This window comes from Siniperca chuatsi, linkage group LG15 (genome assembly GCF_020085105.1).
Source record: "Siniperca chuatsi isolate FFG_IHB_CAS linkage group LG15, ASM2008510v1, whole genome shotgun sequence".
NCBI lineage: Eukaryota > Metazoa > Chordata > Actinopteri > Centrarchiformes > Sinipercidae > Siniperca > Siniperca chuatsi.
In genome coordinates this window covers 16,330,266-16,347,074 of record NC_058056.1, presented here as the reverse complement: position 1 = coordinate 16,347,074, position 16,809 = coordinate 16,330,266, and the positions used below count along the sequence as shown (strand labels likewise).

General features: G+C 37.7%; 1 protein-coding gene across 1 annotated transcript; it reads left to right on the top strand.

The window, feature by feature from the left end:
- The first annotated feature begins 1,717 nt into the window (after positions 1-1,717).
- Positions 1,718-16,806, top strand: LOC122861868 (gamma-aminobutyric acid receptor subunit rho-1). The gene is made up of 10 exons (XM_044166877.1): positions 1,718-2,429; positions 7,368-7,418; positions 7,560-7,666; positions 8,593-8,660; positions 9,402-9,625; positions 10,449-10,531; positions 11,210-11,350; positions 11,837-11,989; positions 13,110-13,306; positions 14,988-16,806. The coding sequence occupies exons 1-10, from the start codon at positions 2,323-2,325 to the stop codon at positions 15,288-15,290; spliced, it is 1,434 nt and encodes a 477-aa protein (XP_044022812.1). The 5' UTR covers positions 1,718-2,322; the 3' UTR covers positions 15,291-16,806.
- Positions 16,807-16,809: the final 3 nt, after the last annotated feature.

Sequence of the window (16,809 nt, the reverse complement as noted above, 5' to 3'; positions counted from 1 at the left end):
TGCTGTAGCAAGGGAGATAATGATTTCTATTTTGTTTTTAAAGTAATTTAAAAAATACTGAAAGGTTATAGTTGGGAGCCCATTCTTGTCAGGGAAGAAAGATAGAAAGAATTTGCATTGATAGAAAAAAAAGATTTTTTGATAGATAAAAATAAAATATCTGTATAATATATATCTCATAATAATGACAGAGTAGGAAGTCAAAGCGATAATGTAATATCTCATAATTATTAGAAACTGACTAATATATATTGTCATGGCCAATATTATTAGCTAATTTTAGCTTATCACATATATTTGTATGGATGTATATATGGGCTAATAAGTAATAAGAAATTGTCTACAGAAATGATGAAGATATGTTCCAAGCAGAAATAACGTTGCCCAGTTTGGCCTCCAGGCACTGACAAGTTAATTTTTCAAAATGTCCTGCTCACTGTATATCTTAGTCATAATTGTTTAATAACCAAATGTAAGGGATCCTTATCAAAATTGTTTGTTTATGTTGTGTGTTTATGTTAATGAATGCGCTCCACTCCTCTTTTATGAAATGTCATGCACAGGTGCAAGAACTTCAACGTCTTCAGCAGAAAATGTCACCATTAAATAATGCAAATGCTAATAATAAGTAAATAATATTTACTGCAGAAACTTGTCAGTTTGTCGGGTGTTTATGTTAAAAAATAAATCTTCTATAAATAAATTCTCAGATTTCTTCACACTCAAATATCGATAATGGCCAAAGAGTAACTGCAACTAGTCTAATAATCTGGTTTTCCCTGCCAGCTAGTGGTGACAGCATGCTCTCTTTTTTCCACACCCCGTAAAGCTGTGATGCCACATGAGAGGGTGGTCACAAAAGTACAAAAGACTATATATATATATATATATATATATATATATATATATATATATATATATATATATATATATATTAGTCGGGCTCTAATAATAACTGCGACTTAGTAAAATCTAAATCCTGATCATACGATGTGAGGTAATTATGAGAAGTTTTATTTTTATTCCTCAACTACCTGTTTGTTTGTTTTTTTACATTTCCCTGCATTAATAGGCTTCCATTTACACATCTGATGAAAAATATCAGCTCGGACTCTCCCCTGAGAAATGTTTTTACTGTATGTTAGAACGTGTTAGTATTTTGTATTAAGAAGGATCCACAAATCTGAAACGCAAACAATGTCTAACATTACTTACACCAATTTTCAGATTGACGTCCATGGAGCTAACCCAAATTTATGATCTTATAATCCAACTGTTCAGTCTGCTAAAAAAAGGGGGGGGGCTGGATGACGGTGACGTCAGCGCTGAGACGTTTTTTGATTGGCTTATTTGGATGGATAGCACGTCTTAACAGACAAACAGTGGTGCAGCCTCTAGTGCATTGCTAAATTAAAAAACACACCCATAGTTTTTTGAAACAGATTGATAAGTGTGTGATGATCAGACTGGTGTTGGGACCAAATTCATGTTTTACTGTGTTTTTTATCCATCATCTGACAAAACAGGACCAAATCATTGATGAAAATTGATGTAAATATTAAGTCAGTTGCTTTATTGGCTTACTATTCCATATTATATATATCCTCTAAATGATTTAGATTTGTAGGTTTCTTGTCCCCCATTTTTTGGGGGATTCAAAAATATTCCCAAAGTCCCCTGAGAAAAAACGCCACAGTGTGTGGCAACAAAATAACTCTGCAATCATAAAACACTGCACTCACTGTCCAGGTTTACATTAAGCTGAACTGAAATCCTGCAAACACCAACAGGCAGAAATACAGATTTGTGAAAATATTAGATATGAGACATGCAGCATCAGAAGGAGCTGAGAAGCCTTTCGTATTCAGACACAGAGATTCCTCTCAGCCTCTGTGAGTCTGTATCTCTAAACCGTTGACCTTACAAATGAGCGCGCTGCATCATTGTGAGAATTGATGTTTCTGGGCGTGTGCAAAGTGGAGTAGAGCACATCAGAGTGCAGGATGTCTGAGCACAGCAGAGCGCAGAGAGGCAGGCACATCCGCCGCTGGAGGGATCAAATCTGTACCATCTGACGCTCAAGGATTTATGGGTTTAGTCAAAATTGCTTTTCCCACTGTGGAGATTAAGCACCGTAGGATGTTTTCCACTCAGGCCGTAGAATAGCCCAGTGTAGCTGCTGCTGCTGTTGCTGTTTTTCCTCCCTCTTATCGGCTCCGGCGCTGGAGAAGGGAATGTCTCAGGAAGGCAGAGTGCTCCAAACCCTGGAGGGGAGTAGATTCTGACTGACAGGAGAGGTCCGTCCTCTGGGGAATGTGAACCATGCAGGTGGACGCTGTTCTTGTGCTCTTCTGTGTTTGGCTCGCGGGTGCAGCGGGAAAGATGGCCCAGTCGAGGGGTCACAAGCTGGAGACCTACAAACAGAGCAGGTAATGTCAAGGGAGTCACGAACGTATCAAAGACAAACACTGGAATGCATGTCTTTATTGTCTCAGCAGGATGTATGGCAGTCTTAAATTAAGCTTTTAATGGAAAATCTGCGTCTCAATTGTTAAATGTCTTTTTTCCCATAAGGGCTTCATTATGTTCTTATAGATATGTCTTTGAGGTTTACACAATGTTGTCCAGTGTTTCCTGTGTCACCTGTGCTGCTCCCTCCCCCTCTAAAAACAGACTTATTCAGACAGCAGATTGGAGAGCAGAGAGAGAGAGGGAGACCTAAATCCCCACATCTATTTATGTACTACTGTTGAATGCTGTGTACTCTCGCCCCACAACTGCTGCAGGCCAGTTGCAGACTGTTTTCCCCACCGGCAGCAGTTGTAGTCAATGTCATTTTCAGGTGATTATTTAGGCTAATTGCTGCCTCGTTAATGCGTCCATTGGATTAAATGTTTGAGTTGGGACTGAAATAGATGAAGGGATCGTTAAAGCGTCCTTGATTCTACATATTATTGATTGGATTGGCTGTGACATTAGACGAGTGTTTTAAATAGAAATGATGTGTTTGTTTAGTAGAATATTAGATGTTTTATGTTTTAAGAAATGTGACATTTATACAACAAACCTCTTCAGTTCAGTTTGAACAAAGAACTTTGTATCGTCTTTTTTTGACTTGTGTTAGAAATGCTGATTACTTAAAATAATTCCGTTTATTTGGAGCACATAATGAAAGAGGAGAAAGTGTGTGATCGCTTAAATGAATTCATCAAAATGCTGCCAGGTATTTGAGAAGCTGAATGTTTATATGCACAGCAAATCTGTCAGAAGGAATAACATTTTGAGAGCGATATATGAAATACCTGTGAGTACAAAGAGCCAGAGCCACTGGTGACAGCTTACAATGCCTCGTTTAGTCTGACCAACAGTCCAAAACCCCAAACATATTCAAGACAAAGAAAACCAGCAAATATTCACATTTAAGAAGCTGGAACCAGGGAAGTTTTGCCATTTTCAAACTAGTTGCAGATTAATTTCCTTTCAATCGACTAATTGTTTCAGCTCTAATAATATATTATATATTATATGTTAAGTAATAAGTGCAGGGAGCAGTATGTGGAGGTGGAGATACTGAGATACTTGTAGTGGAAGAAATGTGACTTTTACATTACAAAATAAGCATCTTAGTCTTTGATTAGAAATGCAAATGTGATTATTATTTCAGTGATTCGGTTACATTTGGAGCATATATTGAAGCATAAAAACACCACTGTGAGGTGTTTTTTAATAGATGAATGTTTACAGAATTGATTTAAATTTGAGAGCATGATAATTCTAATTTGTTCAAAAGATTAATTGAACACCTTCAGATGGCTTCGAACACCCGTGGAGAACAATGCCAGATCTGTGAGCAGAGAAATAACACACTAGGGCTGCAACTAATGATTATTGTCTTCATAAATCAGTGTATTGTTTGGCTAATAAAATGTCAGAAAATTGTGGAAAATATCCATCACATTTTCCTAAAGCCCAAATTGATGCCTTTAAATGTCTTGTTGTATCTGACCAACAGATCAAAACTCAAAGATATTCAATTTACTATCACAAAAGACCAAAAAAAAAGCAACAAATCCTGACATCTGAGAAGATGGAACCAGCAAATGTTTGGCATTTTTGCTTGAAAAATGACTTATAAAAAAATAGTTGCTGATTAATCCTGTCGACTAACTGATTAATCGACTAATCCTTCAGCTGTGGTACAAAGTCAACAGCTTTAGATGGATCTGAACACATCAGCCCTATGAGCAGAGCAACAACACTCCAGTCAACAGTGAAAAATACAGATTTTCTTTCAAAACTTTCCCAGAAATAATCAGTGAAGATTGGACTGTTTTCCAGCATTTATATCCACAAACACAACTCTTCTCTTGAAATAACAGCAAAGAGTTTAACTACAGCTTGAAGCCCTCAAGTCAAACTCTCTTTGCATTAATCTCTGGTGAAGATAAGATTTTCCCAAGCAGGCAGCGCTGTACGCCTCATAATGCTGTCAGCGTTGAATGATTTGCATCCACTTAATATATTCAACAAACCCTGTCAAATTATAATCCCTCTGCCTTTAGATACACTATCACTTTCCATGCCTTAACTCTTGTTATTTATAGATCAGAGGAGATGTCAAACAGCAATCTGCTCACTATTAAGACTCTCTTCCATTTGAGTGAATTAAATATGTTTGACATTGCATACCTACCAGTTCTTATATATGACTGTGGTGTTACTGAATGGGGCATTTCTGTTAAACAGTATGAGGCTGTCTTTTTAAATCTAAACAATCCTCCATGAAATTACAGTCATTCAGAGTGATCATCTCAGCCCTAAAGTGATTAAGATGATCATTAAGTATAAGAGGAACATAATCGTAGTCAATTGTGGAAAATCTTCAGAAGACAGAAAGCACAAGTGGCTCAAAGCAGCGCTGTAATCTCTGTAAACACCAGTGTCGCCTTGTTATCAATTCTGTGCTTCACTGTTTTTTGTTTTTTTCCCAACTAGTTAAAAGTCCTCTCACATCAGTCTTCTCTCTGCTGATGCACACAGTCTGAGAATACAAATCAAATGTAAATCTCTCCCTCCTCTTTTTTTTGAGGGGGGGATCTCAATATACTTATGCAGAAGTCAAACTCTTCTTCTCCCTGTTTCTCATCACTCCACTCCTCCTCTCTTGAGTGTGAAATTGCAAAAGCGCCTGTATGCTGCTGGTGTGGGTTGTGGGTGGTTTGTGGTGTGGTTTTCACTATAGTACTTTGATTTTGTTTTTCACTCGCTGCCTTGAGGAGGAAGAGCGGAGCGAGGAGGTTGTGTAGGACAGCAGAGTCCCACACAAGAAAACATCTGAGGAGAAAACAGGATCATTTTGTGCAGTCGCTGAATGATTCTTGGGTTAGAAAAACAACACATTTTGATGAGTAAAATAAATCAGATGCTTTTTTTTACACTTAAACATAGAAATGTAAAGCATAAATACTGTAAAAGTAACTCATCTAAATTTAAAGCCCCCACAGTATCATGGGTGCATACTGCTGTACAAAGCCAAAATGCAGTAAGTATCTAGCTACATATTTTGTCAAATCTGACTTGTTGATTTTTATTTTGCCATATCATTTTTTTATAACAGCAAGAGAGCCAAATCAAGCTAGCTGGTGAGATAGCCACGTCTAGCCTTGACTAAAGCTACATTTACTTACTTTTCCCCAACCATCATTTCATGTAGTTAAAATATATACATTTTAGTGAACTAAGATCTTGGTAATTTGGTTTGTCAGAAATCCAGTCATATAGAACAAAAAATGCTAAACTATCCTGCTAAAAAAGTATCTAGCCTAGCTTAGCAGAGTACCAGTAACTGCCATCTCAGCTTTTTGACTATAGTCAAATAATAAATAAATAAAAAATAGTCATAGTGGAATTCACAATTTGGTGTGGAAGTTACATTTAAATCACATATTTTAATATTGAATTGTAAATCCATTTTTATATTCATTTCAAAGTAAATACTAACAAATGGGCAATGGAAAGCGGAAAGAATGCATTTTGTTTTTTGCCTTCATATTTCATGAAGTTTTTCCAAAGTTCTATATGTCAATGATTTTTGTTGTAAAATAAGTCTAAAAACACACAAAATTAAGACATTAAATCCTTTCCATCTGTTACAGTATACCCAGTCAGCCTGTAAACGTTTCTGTATTTACTGCTCTCTGCCTTTTTAAGGCAGCATACATTAATGTGTCCAGGATGACTTCTGCAGGAATCTGGCCCATCAACCCTGATGCAGCCTCTCTGCAGCGATGCATGCATGCATGTTTATGGCTGAGGGGCAGAAACAGCGTCGAGCCACACAGAGCAGAGCAGTGAGCAGACAGGCGGCGGTCTGCTGTGTGGTGTAGGCACGGTAGAGAGGGGGATTGGAGATGCATTTCTGCCAAGAGGATTAGGAACCAGCTGCTGGATGGACGCAGACGAGTAGCACCCATTGCCCATCAGAGAATTCTTTTTTTCTTTTCTCCCTCTCTCGTGGCCAGAAAAGGCTGCCTAAAAGACAAGTACACAGAGGCAGCCCTCATGTAAAGTGACACCAGAGAAGCGCTGGCTCTCTCTAAAGTGGATGTGATGACGAAATGCTATTTTGCCCTGTGTGCGAAATGTAGATAAAATGTGTGTTATGTAACAGGATGTACTACATCTCCTTAGTGAGAAGTGAGAAGTATCAAAACAAAACAAAAAAATGATTGTTCCTACTTTAAACCCAAGTAGATTTAGGCTTGAAAATGACAGCATTGTTTCTTTCAAAATTAAAGCTGCAGCTAACAGTTATTTTCATTATTGATAAATGTGCTGATTATTTTCTCAATTAATCAATTCATCTTTTAGTCTATTAAATCTCATAAAATAGTGAACAATGCCTAATTATAATTTTATAGAGCCTAAAGTGACATATTTAAATTAATTGTATTTTCGAACCAAGACATTCAGTTTACCACCATGTATGGCATAGAAAAGCATAAAATCTGCACATTTGAGAAGCTGCAACCAGCGAATGTTTGGGCATTTTTGCTTCAAAAATTACTTAAACGATTGATTATCAATAGTTGATGATTCATTATCTGTCGATCGATAGTATAAATAGTTGCAGATGTAGTTACTATTCAATTAATTGTTGCAGCTCTACATATATTACATCTGAAAATGAAAAACCTTGTAAAGAAGGCTAAAAAGACAACTTGATTTTGAATGTTATTTTCAATGTTGCATTTTAGAGGTAAAACACAAGAAAACAGTAAAATCTCAGCTTTGAATAATGTGCTGCTGCCATATGTGACATATGTTCTCATAATTCATTATTTGTTTATTACTGTTTGTTCTATCAGGTTGCGAAGAGAGACCAGAATGGATGGAGGTGTAGGCCACAAATCCGGAGGGTGAGTTTTATAAATATTGAATTAAAACTTGAATGATCAAAGCAATATCGATTCTTTCACTAATTTATTTTGACATTAAAAACAACGCACTACATATCCCTGAAGTCTCATTGTGACCACCTGTCTTTTTTTGTTTTACAGCCCGATTTACAAACGAAGTCCAGACATGACAAAATCTCCCATGACAAAATCTGAGCAGCTCCTGAGAATAGACGACCATGATTTTACCATGAGGCCAGCGTTTGGAGGTCAGAAAATGGATGTTACTTCAGATTTAAGTGTTTTAAATAAAAGTGGGCGCATGATTACAACTTAGTCAGGATGCTGTAGAGGCTGCATGCTCAGTCAATCAAGTGCAGCTGGATAAGATCTGTGCAGTGGTCACTGGTTTGGGCCAAACAGTCCTATAACCATTAAGCTCTTGGAGATCTTAATTACACCATCCATGTAAGCTGTGCTGGAGTTCCCAATTGCAGCTCAGTTCTTTACATCACAAGAGTGTTAATACATGTCTTTTGCATCACTGTATATTAGAGGGATTAGATGTCATCTTTTTGGACTGCAGGATTATGCTGAGATAAAGACACACATGCTTTTGTTTTTACTATAATATAGTAATGGAATATATATTTATAATCTTTTTAGCTGTCTATCTTTTTATTCGTCTTTGAAGGCAAACAACCACAAACACGAGAGCTTTAACAAAAAAAATCAGGCACAAGGGCTTTCACTTTGAGGAGGGAAACACGTGCTGTTTTTATCAGACCAAGACTACTTTTAATTACACCGCAATCTGTTGCTGAAAACACAACCAAGTGACCCTTGTGTCTCAGATGGAAGTGGAAAAGAGAGCTGGATTTCATCCACCGCTGCATCAACTATGATCCATTACTGTGACCTAATTGCATTTGTGTATTGGAGGATGATGATGCAAAGTAGAAAGGCTGAAATAGGTCAAAAGTAGAATCCCAGCCAGACCGGCAGCAGTCGAAAGCAGTTGCTCTGTGTTTGTGTGATTCATTGTTCTTTTTGGAAACATGTTTTCCAAAACAAACAGTCTCTGTAATGGTCACGTCCAAGATCGTACAGAGAAGCACGCTCAACAAGCATCTATGTTGAAAAATAACACTTCTGCATTTATTATGCATTTCTGACAGTCCATTTCTCTTGTCAGGTCCTCCGATTCCTGTTGGAGTAGATGTTCAGGTTGAAAGTCTGGACACCATCTCCGAGGTGGATATGGTAAGTATGAAACAGCTTTTTGGTATACGTTCTAACATGATGTATTACAGGTTACAAGATAAAACACCAGTAGTGGAAAGTAACTAAGTATATTACCGTACTTAGGTACAATTTTGAAATACTTGTACTTTACTTGAGTATTTCCATTTTTCCTATTTTTCACTTCTACTCCACTACATTTCAGAGGTATTTGTAAGATATTACATTAAAAACATGTGAAATTATAAAACACAATGTATTGTTAAAGATTAAACCAGTGGTTCCTACCTTTCTGTCATTTTGGCTTGTGAAAAAACTTTGTTTAGCTGGGGCCTGTTGTCACATTTCAGATGTCTGTGTTAGTTAGCAGTTCCGCCAAAGACACATTTCCCCTCTAAACTTCTCACATGGTTCCAAATAATCCAGTATTTCACAAAAACAGAAAAAGATTAGAGAATAGTCTGAAAATGAATGCACATTTTTTCTTCTTTCCTCTCTCATTAATCATCTCACGACCCCTTATTTATTTATTTATCTTGTGACCCTTTGGAGGGGCCCGACACCTAGGTTGGGAACCACTGGACTAAACAACCTAACTGTATATAAAGTAGAAGAGGCCATTTTACTGCACAACCACTACTTTTACTTTGATACTTGAAATATAATTTTTACATTGTTGTATTGGTGCTTTTACTTAAGTTAAGCATCGGAGTACTTCCTCCACCACTGTACTAGTACTGCTAGTTGTTGTTTTTCCTATAGGACTTTACCATGACACTGTATCTGCGTCACTACTGGAAGGATGAGCGGCTGTCGTTCCCGAGCAACAACAACCAGAGTATGACCTTTGACAGTCGCCTGGTGAAGAAGATTTGGGTTCCTGACATGTTCTTCGTACACTCCAAGCGTTCTTTTATCCACGACACCACGACTGATAACGTCATGCTGAGGGTTTACCCTGATGGCAACGTCCTCTACAGTCTCAGGTAAACAGATCGGCAGGAGCCTGTATTCTCTCAACTTAGAGAAGAAGAACTAACTCACACTAGGAGGCCCAGTCCTGAAAAAAATGCCTCTGCAAGCAGTTTATATATTTGAAAAAAAGACATTTAAGTTGTTGGTCATTCATCACTAACAAAGAATACAGTTTATTTTCCTGCACTGTAAAAATAATCTTAAACATCACAATAAAAAGGCTTTTTACAACAGACACATTACAAAATTAAGCAATGCCACATACTCACAAACAACACCAACACACAGCACATGAAAAGACTACATAGCAGTCATTAGAAATGCTAAAGGTCACATTTCGGTTTCATTTGATGATTGTAATCAGTGTAGCAGATGGATGTGACAGTGTTGATTTCATCAGAGGAGAAATGCCAAATTTGACTTTAGTCAATTCACTGCAGGGACTTTTTAATTAACCTTTATTTAATCAGGCAAGTCATTTATATTCATATTCATATTTACAATGACAGTGTGGAGAAGTGATACAATACTGCAGAAAGGCAATGCAACAGGAAAACTTAAAAAAAAAACATTTTAAAAACAGCTCTATAAAAGGGACAGTAGATTTGCACAGTGATACGTTGGAAAGACATATTTACGTACTCAAAGACATCAAAATTGTCAAGCACAAAACACAAGCTTGAGTCTCCTTCTATTTGTTTTGGTTTTGGTCAGCTAACAAAGCAGCCTGTATACAAAAAATGTGTGAATTTACTCTTAACTCCCTTGCTGTTACTCGAGGGAGTTGAATTACAGCGTATGTTTTTCTTTGTGTTACTGCTGTTTGCCCTGCAGAGTCACTGTCACTGCCATGTGCAACATGGACCTCAGCCGCTTCCCTCTGGACACCCAAACCTGCTCGCTGGAGATTGAGAGCTGTAAGTGGATTTATTGAAAATATGAATAAATACTTCAAGACAATCGCTTTATTTTCACTGCTAACATGGATACATTCATCCATCCAACACTTTGGTCCAGAGCAAAATACATATCTTGATAACTAGTGCCCAGATTGCCATGAAATTTCGGAAGAATATTTATTGGATTGGATTTTGATGACGATTTAGAGTTGTCGTTTAGCAACACCGTCATGTCAAAGTTTCCTCTTGACCACCTTTTTAGCCCATCTGAATAACGAATGTCTGGATTTCCATGACATCTGCTTTTATATTCATGGTTCCTCTTTTTCATTTCCATTTTGGACACTATATGAGCTTTCCTCTATGCCCTCCTCAGGCCAAAAAGTTTGCTCACCAGATATCTAAAATGAAATCTCAGATATAGCACGCCATGAAAGTTTTTGAGCACATTCATGCTTCAAAGAGAATATATTGCATTAATGTTAAGACCCTCTCCTCTAGCATAACCCCCTTACCCCCCCTCTAGTGAGGCTCTAAGACTCACAAAATCAGAGTGTGTAATGGACATTGCAGAAGGGACTGCTAGTGGTGCTTTAGAATTGCATTCTTGTCTTGTTAGATTTTGTTCACATTAACATCCAGCATTGTTCATACTAAATCTGTCCCTATGTATTTATCTACTTCTTTCCCCTCCAGATGCGTACACAGATGACGACCTGATGTTGTACTGGAAGAAAGGCAACGAATCCCTGAACACAGACGACAGAATATCTCTGTCCCAGTTCCTCATCCAGAAATTTCACACCACCACCAAGCTGGCTTTCTACAGCAGCACAGGTGCTGTAATCCACAACACAAGCGCTTCTAATATATACAGTAAACTGAACTGATTATGCAAATGGACCAAAGGTGTGGATCTTGCATTGTAATAACTAGAATGGAATTAAAACTTCAATGCATTTCATTTTCCTTTATAAGCCTTTTCCAACTAAAGGACAGAGTCTTCCTTACATGAAATTGGTGTCCCTTGAATGTCACACCAAGAAGAATGTACTAATATTTAATCCTTTCTGCGAAACAAAGTGAATCAAACCACTGCCAACCACTTGTACGCTGCTGGAGAGCCACTGTGAAACCCTGCAGCCTTCTCATAACCACATGTCACTTTCTAGCTCAGAAGAGCAACCTGAAGCATAAAAAGGATTTTGTGTGCTATCTCTTCCTGCCACAATAGCTGGGAACCTCTGCTTCGAGTGTTTGTACGGTGTATCAGCAGCTAACATATGACAATGTGTGTATAACTGTGATATTTCTTCTTCTCAGGCTGGTACAATCGTTTGTACATCCACTTCACCCTGCGGCGTCACATCTTCTTCTTCCTGCTGCAGACCTACTTCCCTGCTACTCTGATGGTCATGCTGTCCTGGGTGTCCTTCTGGATTGACCGCAGGGCCGTCCCCGCGAGGGTGCCACTAGGTATGATAGCGGTTTCTTCCCAGGGCACAGCCTTAGCAAAGAAACTAGCTCTACAAAAAGACTATTTAGTTTGAAAAATGAAGGCGTATTCCTAAAAAAAAAAAAAAGGTGGGAAAACAGGTTAGCACAGTGTAGTGGTCCTCTTTGTGACCCAAACATTTTGGGAAATATGCTTATTTGATTTCTTGCCGAGTTAAATAAGAAGATGAATACCACTCTCACGGTAAATAAGAAGCTATAGCTAGCAGCCAGTTAGCTTAGCTTAGCATATGAATGAAACAAACGAGATACAGCATGTTAATTAGTCGGCTTTAGAGGTGTTGGTAGGCGTATTCTGTTACCTGGACAAAGCCAGGCTAGCAGTTTCCCCCGTTTCCAGTTATTATGCTAAGCTAAGTTAACTGGCTCCTAGCTGTAGCTTCATATTTACTGTACAGACGTGAGAGTGGAATCGATCTTCTCCTCTAACTCTCAGCAAGAAAGCAGTTTAATGAGTGAGTTCCCATCCCTTGTTGTATCTTTTGAACAATTTTTATAGGACAGAAGAGGTCAATTTTACCCATGATTTTACAATAATAAAGCAAAGATTAGAGAAAAATCTGAGAAATAAATTCATGTTCAATACATGTTTTTTTGTTCTATCTGTTAAACATCACATGCCCCTCAGATTTTTCCTGTGACCCTTTAAGGGGTTCCCGACCCACAGGTTGGGAACTGGTGGCAGAAATAGTGAGTAGGGAGTATCTTATAATATAAGTTCTGGATTATGGCTCTCATAGATAGAAGCATTTGCCCTGCTGAAGTGTATAGAGGAAATAATTTCAAGAAGTTGGTCATATTAGTTTTTTTGTTCTGCAGCTAACCTCCAACCCTCCTGTGGAGGTGAGAGAGCAATTACAATACTGTCCTACAGTGATCGCTAAAATACTGTATCAGATTAAAAAACAAACAAGTACACAATTAATATCCATATAAATGTATTATGGCAGCACAAAATGAAAAAATATTATTGTGCGCAGCCCTGTCTATGATATTTAGGATTTGGTTTTAGCCTCCCAACCGAGTGATACAGTAAATAAAAGCTCTGATGTGACTAAACTGTTTGTGTGTTTTACTCCAGGCATCACCACAGTGCTGACCATGTCCACCATTATCACTGGGGTCAACGCCTCCATGCCGCGGGTCTCCTACATCAAGGCAGTGGACATTTACCTCTGGGTCAGTTTTGTCTTTGTCTTCCTGTCGGTGATAGAGTATGCGGCGGTCAACTACCTCTCCACCGTACAGGAGAGGAAAGAGAGGAAACTGAGGGAGAGAGTAAGTTATTTCATGTGATTTTTCTCTGTGGTTGTCAGTTGCCTGCATTAAAATCACAGTTAACCTATGATCTTTTAATGATTCACAGTGGCAGACATTCTACATAGACAGTTTTACATTACCAGACTACGGTAATAATCTTGGCTTCACTGCACTTAAAGAAACAACGTGCTTAAAAATCAAACATATAAACTTACTGATGTCCTGGTCTCTCCTGAGTGTGAGTGAGTGCAACATTGCCAAGCTTAATTTTTGGCCAAAATGTTCCAAAGACGAGGGTCCCTCTTAGCAACAACTACAGCTACATGGCATTTACTTTGATTTCTGGACTTTTAAATAGTAAATACAGCTTTATTCTCAAGTGATGAAATTACATTTCTGTTCACACAGGGAGTAAATAATGCATGTGACCAACTTATTCTCCTCTTTTTTTTCAATTTTGCAAGTAAAAATAAGGAAGCAAATGTTGCTCTGATATTTTGAATAAATTATTAATTAAAACAGTTTGACTGTGCAACAAATATGTTTCTTGTTTGATGCTGTTTTTTCCCTGAATTTAACCCTCTCAACATAGATTTGGAGCTCTGCAGAGGACATCATATGCTTTACAGTTCTAATAGTTTAACCATTTAATAACAAACCCACACCATATGTTTAGGGTTTTAGTTGTATAATCTACCGTGCATTGTACCTGGATTATTTTTCTGACAATGTTTTTAAAGCAAAAAAAGGTGGACAGTATGCGCATCCAGCCCCAGGGCAAAAAACATCAACAAAGTAAAATGACAGGCTGTCTGCACACTGAAAATTATGTAAATAATTTAATTTAATTCATGCATTAATAAGAACTTGGAAGCTTGCAAATTTCAGTATGCGGATAGCCTCTTCTTTTCCTTCAGGTCATTATTTTTAAACATAATTCATGTAAATTTCCATTGCACTAGAATTCTGGTAAACTCCTACATAGCAATAGTGTCCCACGGGTGGAACACTGGGTGGTAAAAGTCAAATAAAAATATGTAAATGGCTTATCATTTTTTTTTTAAATCAAACCCATATTTACCATAAAGTTGACAGAATTTTAAAGCTCTCTACAGGCTGATTTAAATTTCCTAAATGTTAAATGGTCTACTGTTGTGGATAAAATTCTAATTGTTGCGTCCTGTAATAGCTGCAAATAAGAGACTCAATAAAAGCAAGATGCATTAAAAGCTCTCTCTAAATCAACATAGGACAAGGCTGACCTGATTTTGTATTAAAATATTTTACACATTAAAATATTTCTAAACCGGTAGAAACACGAATTAATAATTTATGTGCATTTCCAATAAACAGATAAATATTTTCTAAATAGGCTCACTTTAAGCTCTCGCAGCTATGTCAAATTATTTCTGGGACTACAGCTTGTGTACTATATTGCTATTCTTCATCTGCCAAATGCTGCAGCATATGGAGCCAAATTGCCCACGTACCCCAGGGAACATTTCCAGCACAACCATCCTTTTATAAATGTTTCATGCCAAAGTTATTTAAAGGCCCTGAGTGTGCAGGAAAATGATAAACATTTAACAAACTAATGTATTTATATTGTCATTTTAGTTTGTTTTATGACTTAATAGCGTTTACAATAAGCAGATTTCAAAGTGTCAAAATGACTTTGTTTCCTTTTTTACCTCTCTAGCTGCCGTGTACATGTGGCATTGGCAACCCCGATGAGATGATGATCGACCCCCAGATCACTGGCTACGGGTCTATGGATATCAACACCACAGGGAATTATGGGATGCCAGAGAACGGCGGCCGCCAGGAGCGAATGTTGGCCCAGGTGGCACTGAATGACCCGCAGATCACAAACCAGGTGAAGCCATCCAGAGGCTACGTGAACATTTGGATAGACACCCACGCCATAGACAAGTACTCGAGGGTTGTGTTTCCTGGAGCCTACATCCTCTTTAACATCATCTACTGGTCCATCTACTCGTAACGCGGGATGCAGAAGTTGATCCTCTGTGAGAGTCGTCCATGATGAGACTCTAGGAGCTTGGCTCATTTGTGAAAGAGCAAGAAAATAACATTGCATTTTATGCTTTTCAGACAGAGAAACTGCTCATGAGATGCATGGGGACCATTGACAGATTGGTGACCATTGCCTTCTTGACCCAGCCACTTAAAACTGAGGAGCTTAAAAATGAGCTGCTGACAAACAGGACAGTCATCGTCGCTGGTTTTGTCACTCCATCAGATCTATGTGGTTTCATGTTGTAACTATAGTGCTGTTGATGGAAAGACGTTTGGATATTGTCGCCTGATGATTTACTGCAAAGAGAGATTCATAAACATGGACCTGTGTAATTGTGCAGTTTAACTCAGCTACATTTCGGTTCTCGATGCAGTGACTCTTTGACCACATTTTCAAAACCGAAAGTGTGAACTGAAAACGGATTTCTGACATTGCCTGCGTATGGACAGATTCCTTCCCTTGCTTATGAACTAGACTTGACAATCAATGACAAACTAAAAATCTTTTAAGGAATAGCTCAGCTTATTTGCTTTCTGGTGGAAAGTTAGATGAGAAGATTGACACCACTCATATCTGTCCGTTTAATATAAAGCTACAGTCAGCAGCCAGTTAACTTAGCTTAGCACAAACACTGTAAACAGGGGGAAACAGCTAGCCTGGCTCTGTCCTGAGGATTAAACAAACAAGATATAACACGTCAATTAGTGATCTTTAGAGGTGCTGGTAAACGGGCCTTGTTATATTCGGACGGAGCAGGCTAGCTGTTTCCCTGTTTCCAGTCATTGTGCTAAGCTAACATCTCCTGGCTGTAGCCTAATATTTACTGTATAGACATGATAGTGGTATCAATCTTGTCATCTAACTCATGGGGAGAAAGTGAATGTCATTTCCCAATATGTGGAAATATTCCTTTAAAAACCTGATAATCAGATTATTCTTGTTCTTAATGTTCAATTTTTTTCTTTTGCAGCACGTTAATATGATTCAGTATGTGTTACAGTTTCTTGTGATTTTTGTATCAATGCAATTATTTTGCTGTCAAGCTATGTACTGCATTGCAGTTGCATGATCTGACAAAGTTTAGTAAAAAGGCAAAATAATGCTGTATTAAAATCACAAATGTAAAAATATATGTTTAGTAAATCCCAAACACTGATTATGGTACTGACTTTTTTAAATGTCCTCATTTGTTCTTTTTTTTTTTTTTAAACATCTGAAGCTCATCTCCTCTGTTTGGTGTTGTGAGGCTTTGAGGTTCACTGTGACCTGTTAGTTGCTAGTTTTATTGTGTTTTTCAGCTTAAAAAAACTGTATACGTTAGGCAAAAGATATATTAAAAATATCTTTTGGTGGTTTATGACAATTTAATGACCAAATATACAGAAAAATAAATTAAACTCTGGAAAAATGTTATATATGGAATTTCCTTTGGTGGTTTATGACAATTTATTGACCAAACATATAGATATTAAACTCTGGAAAA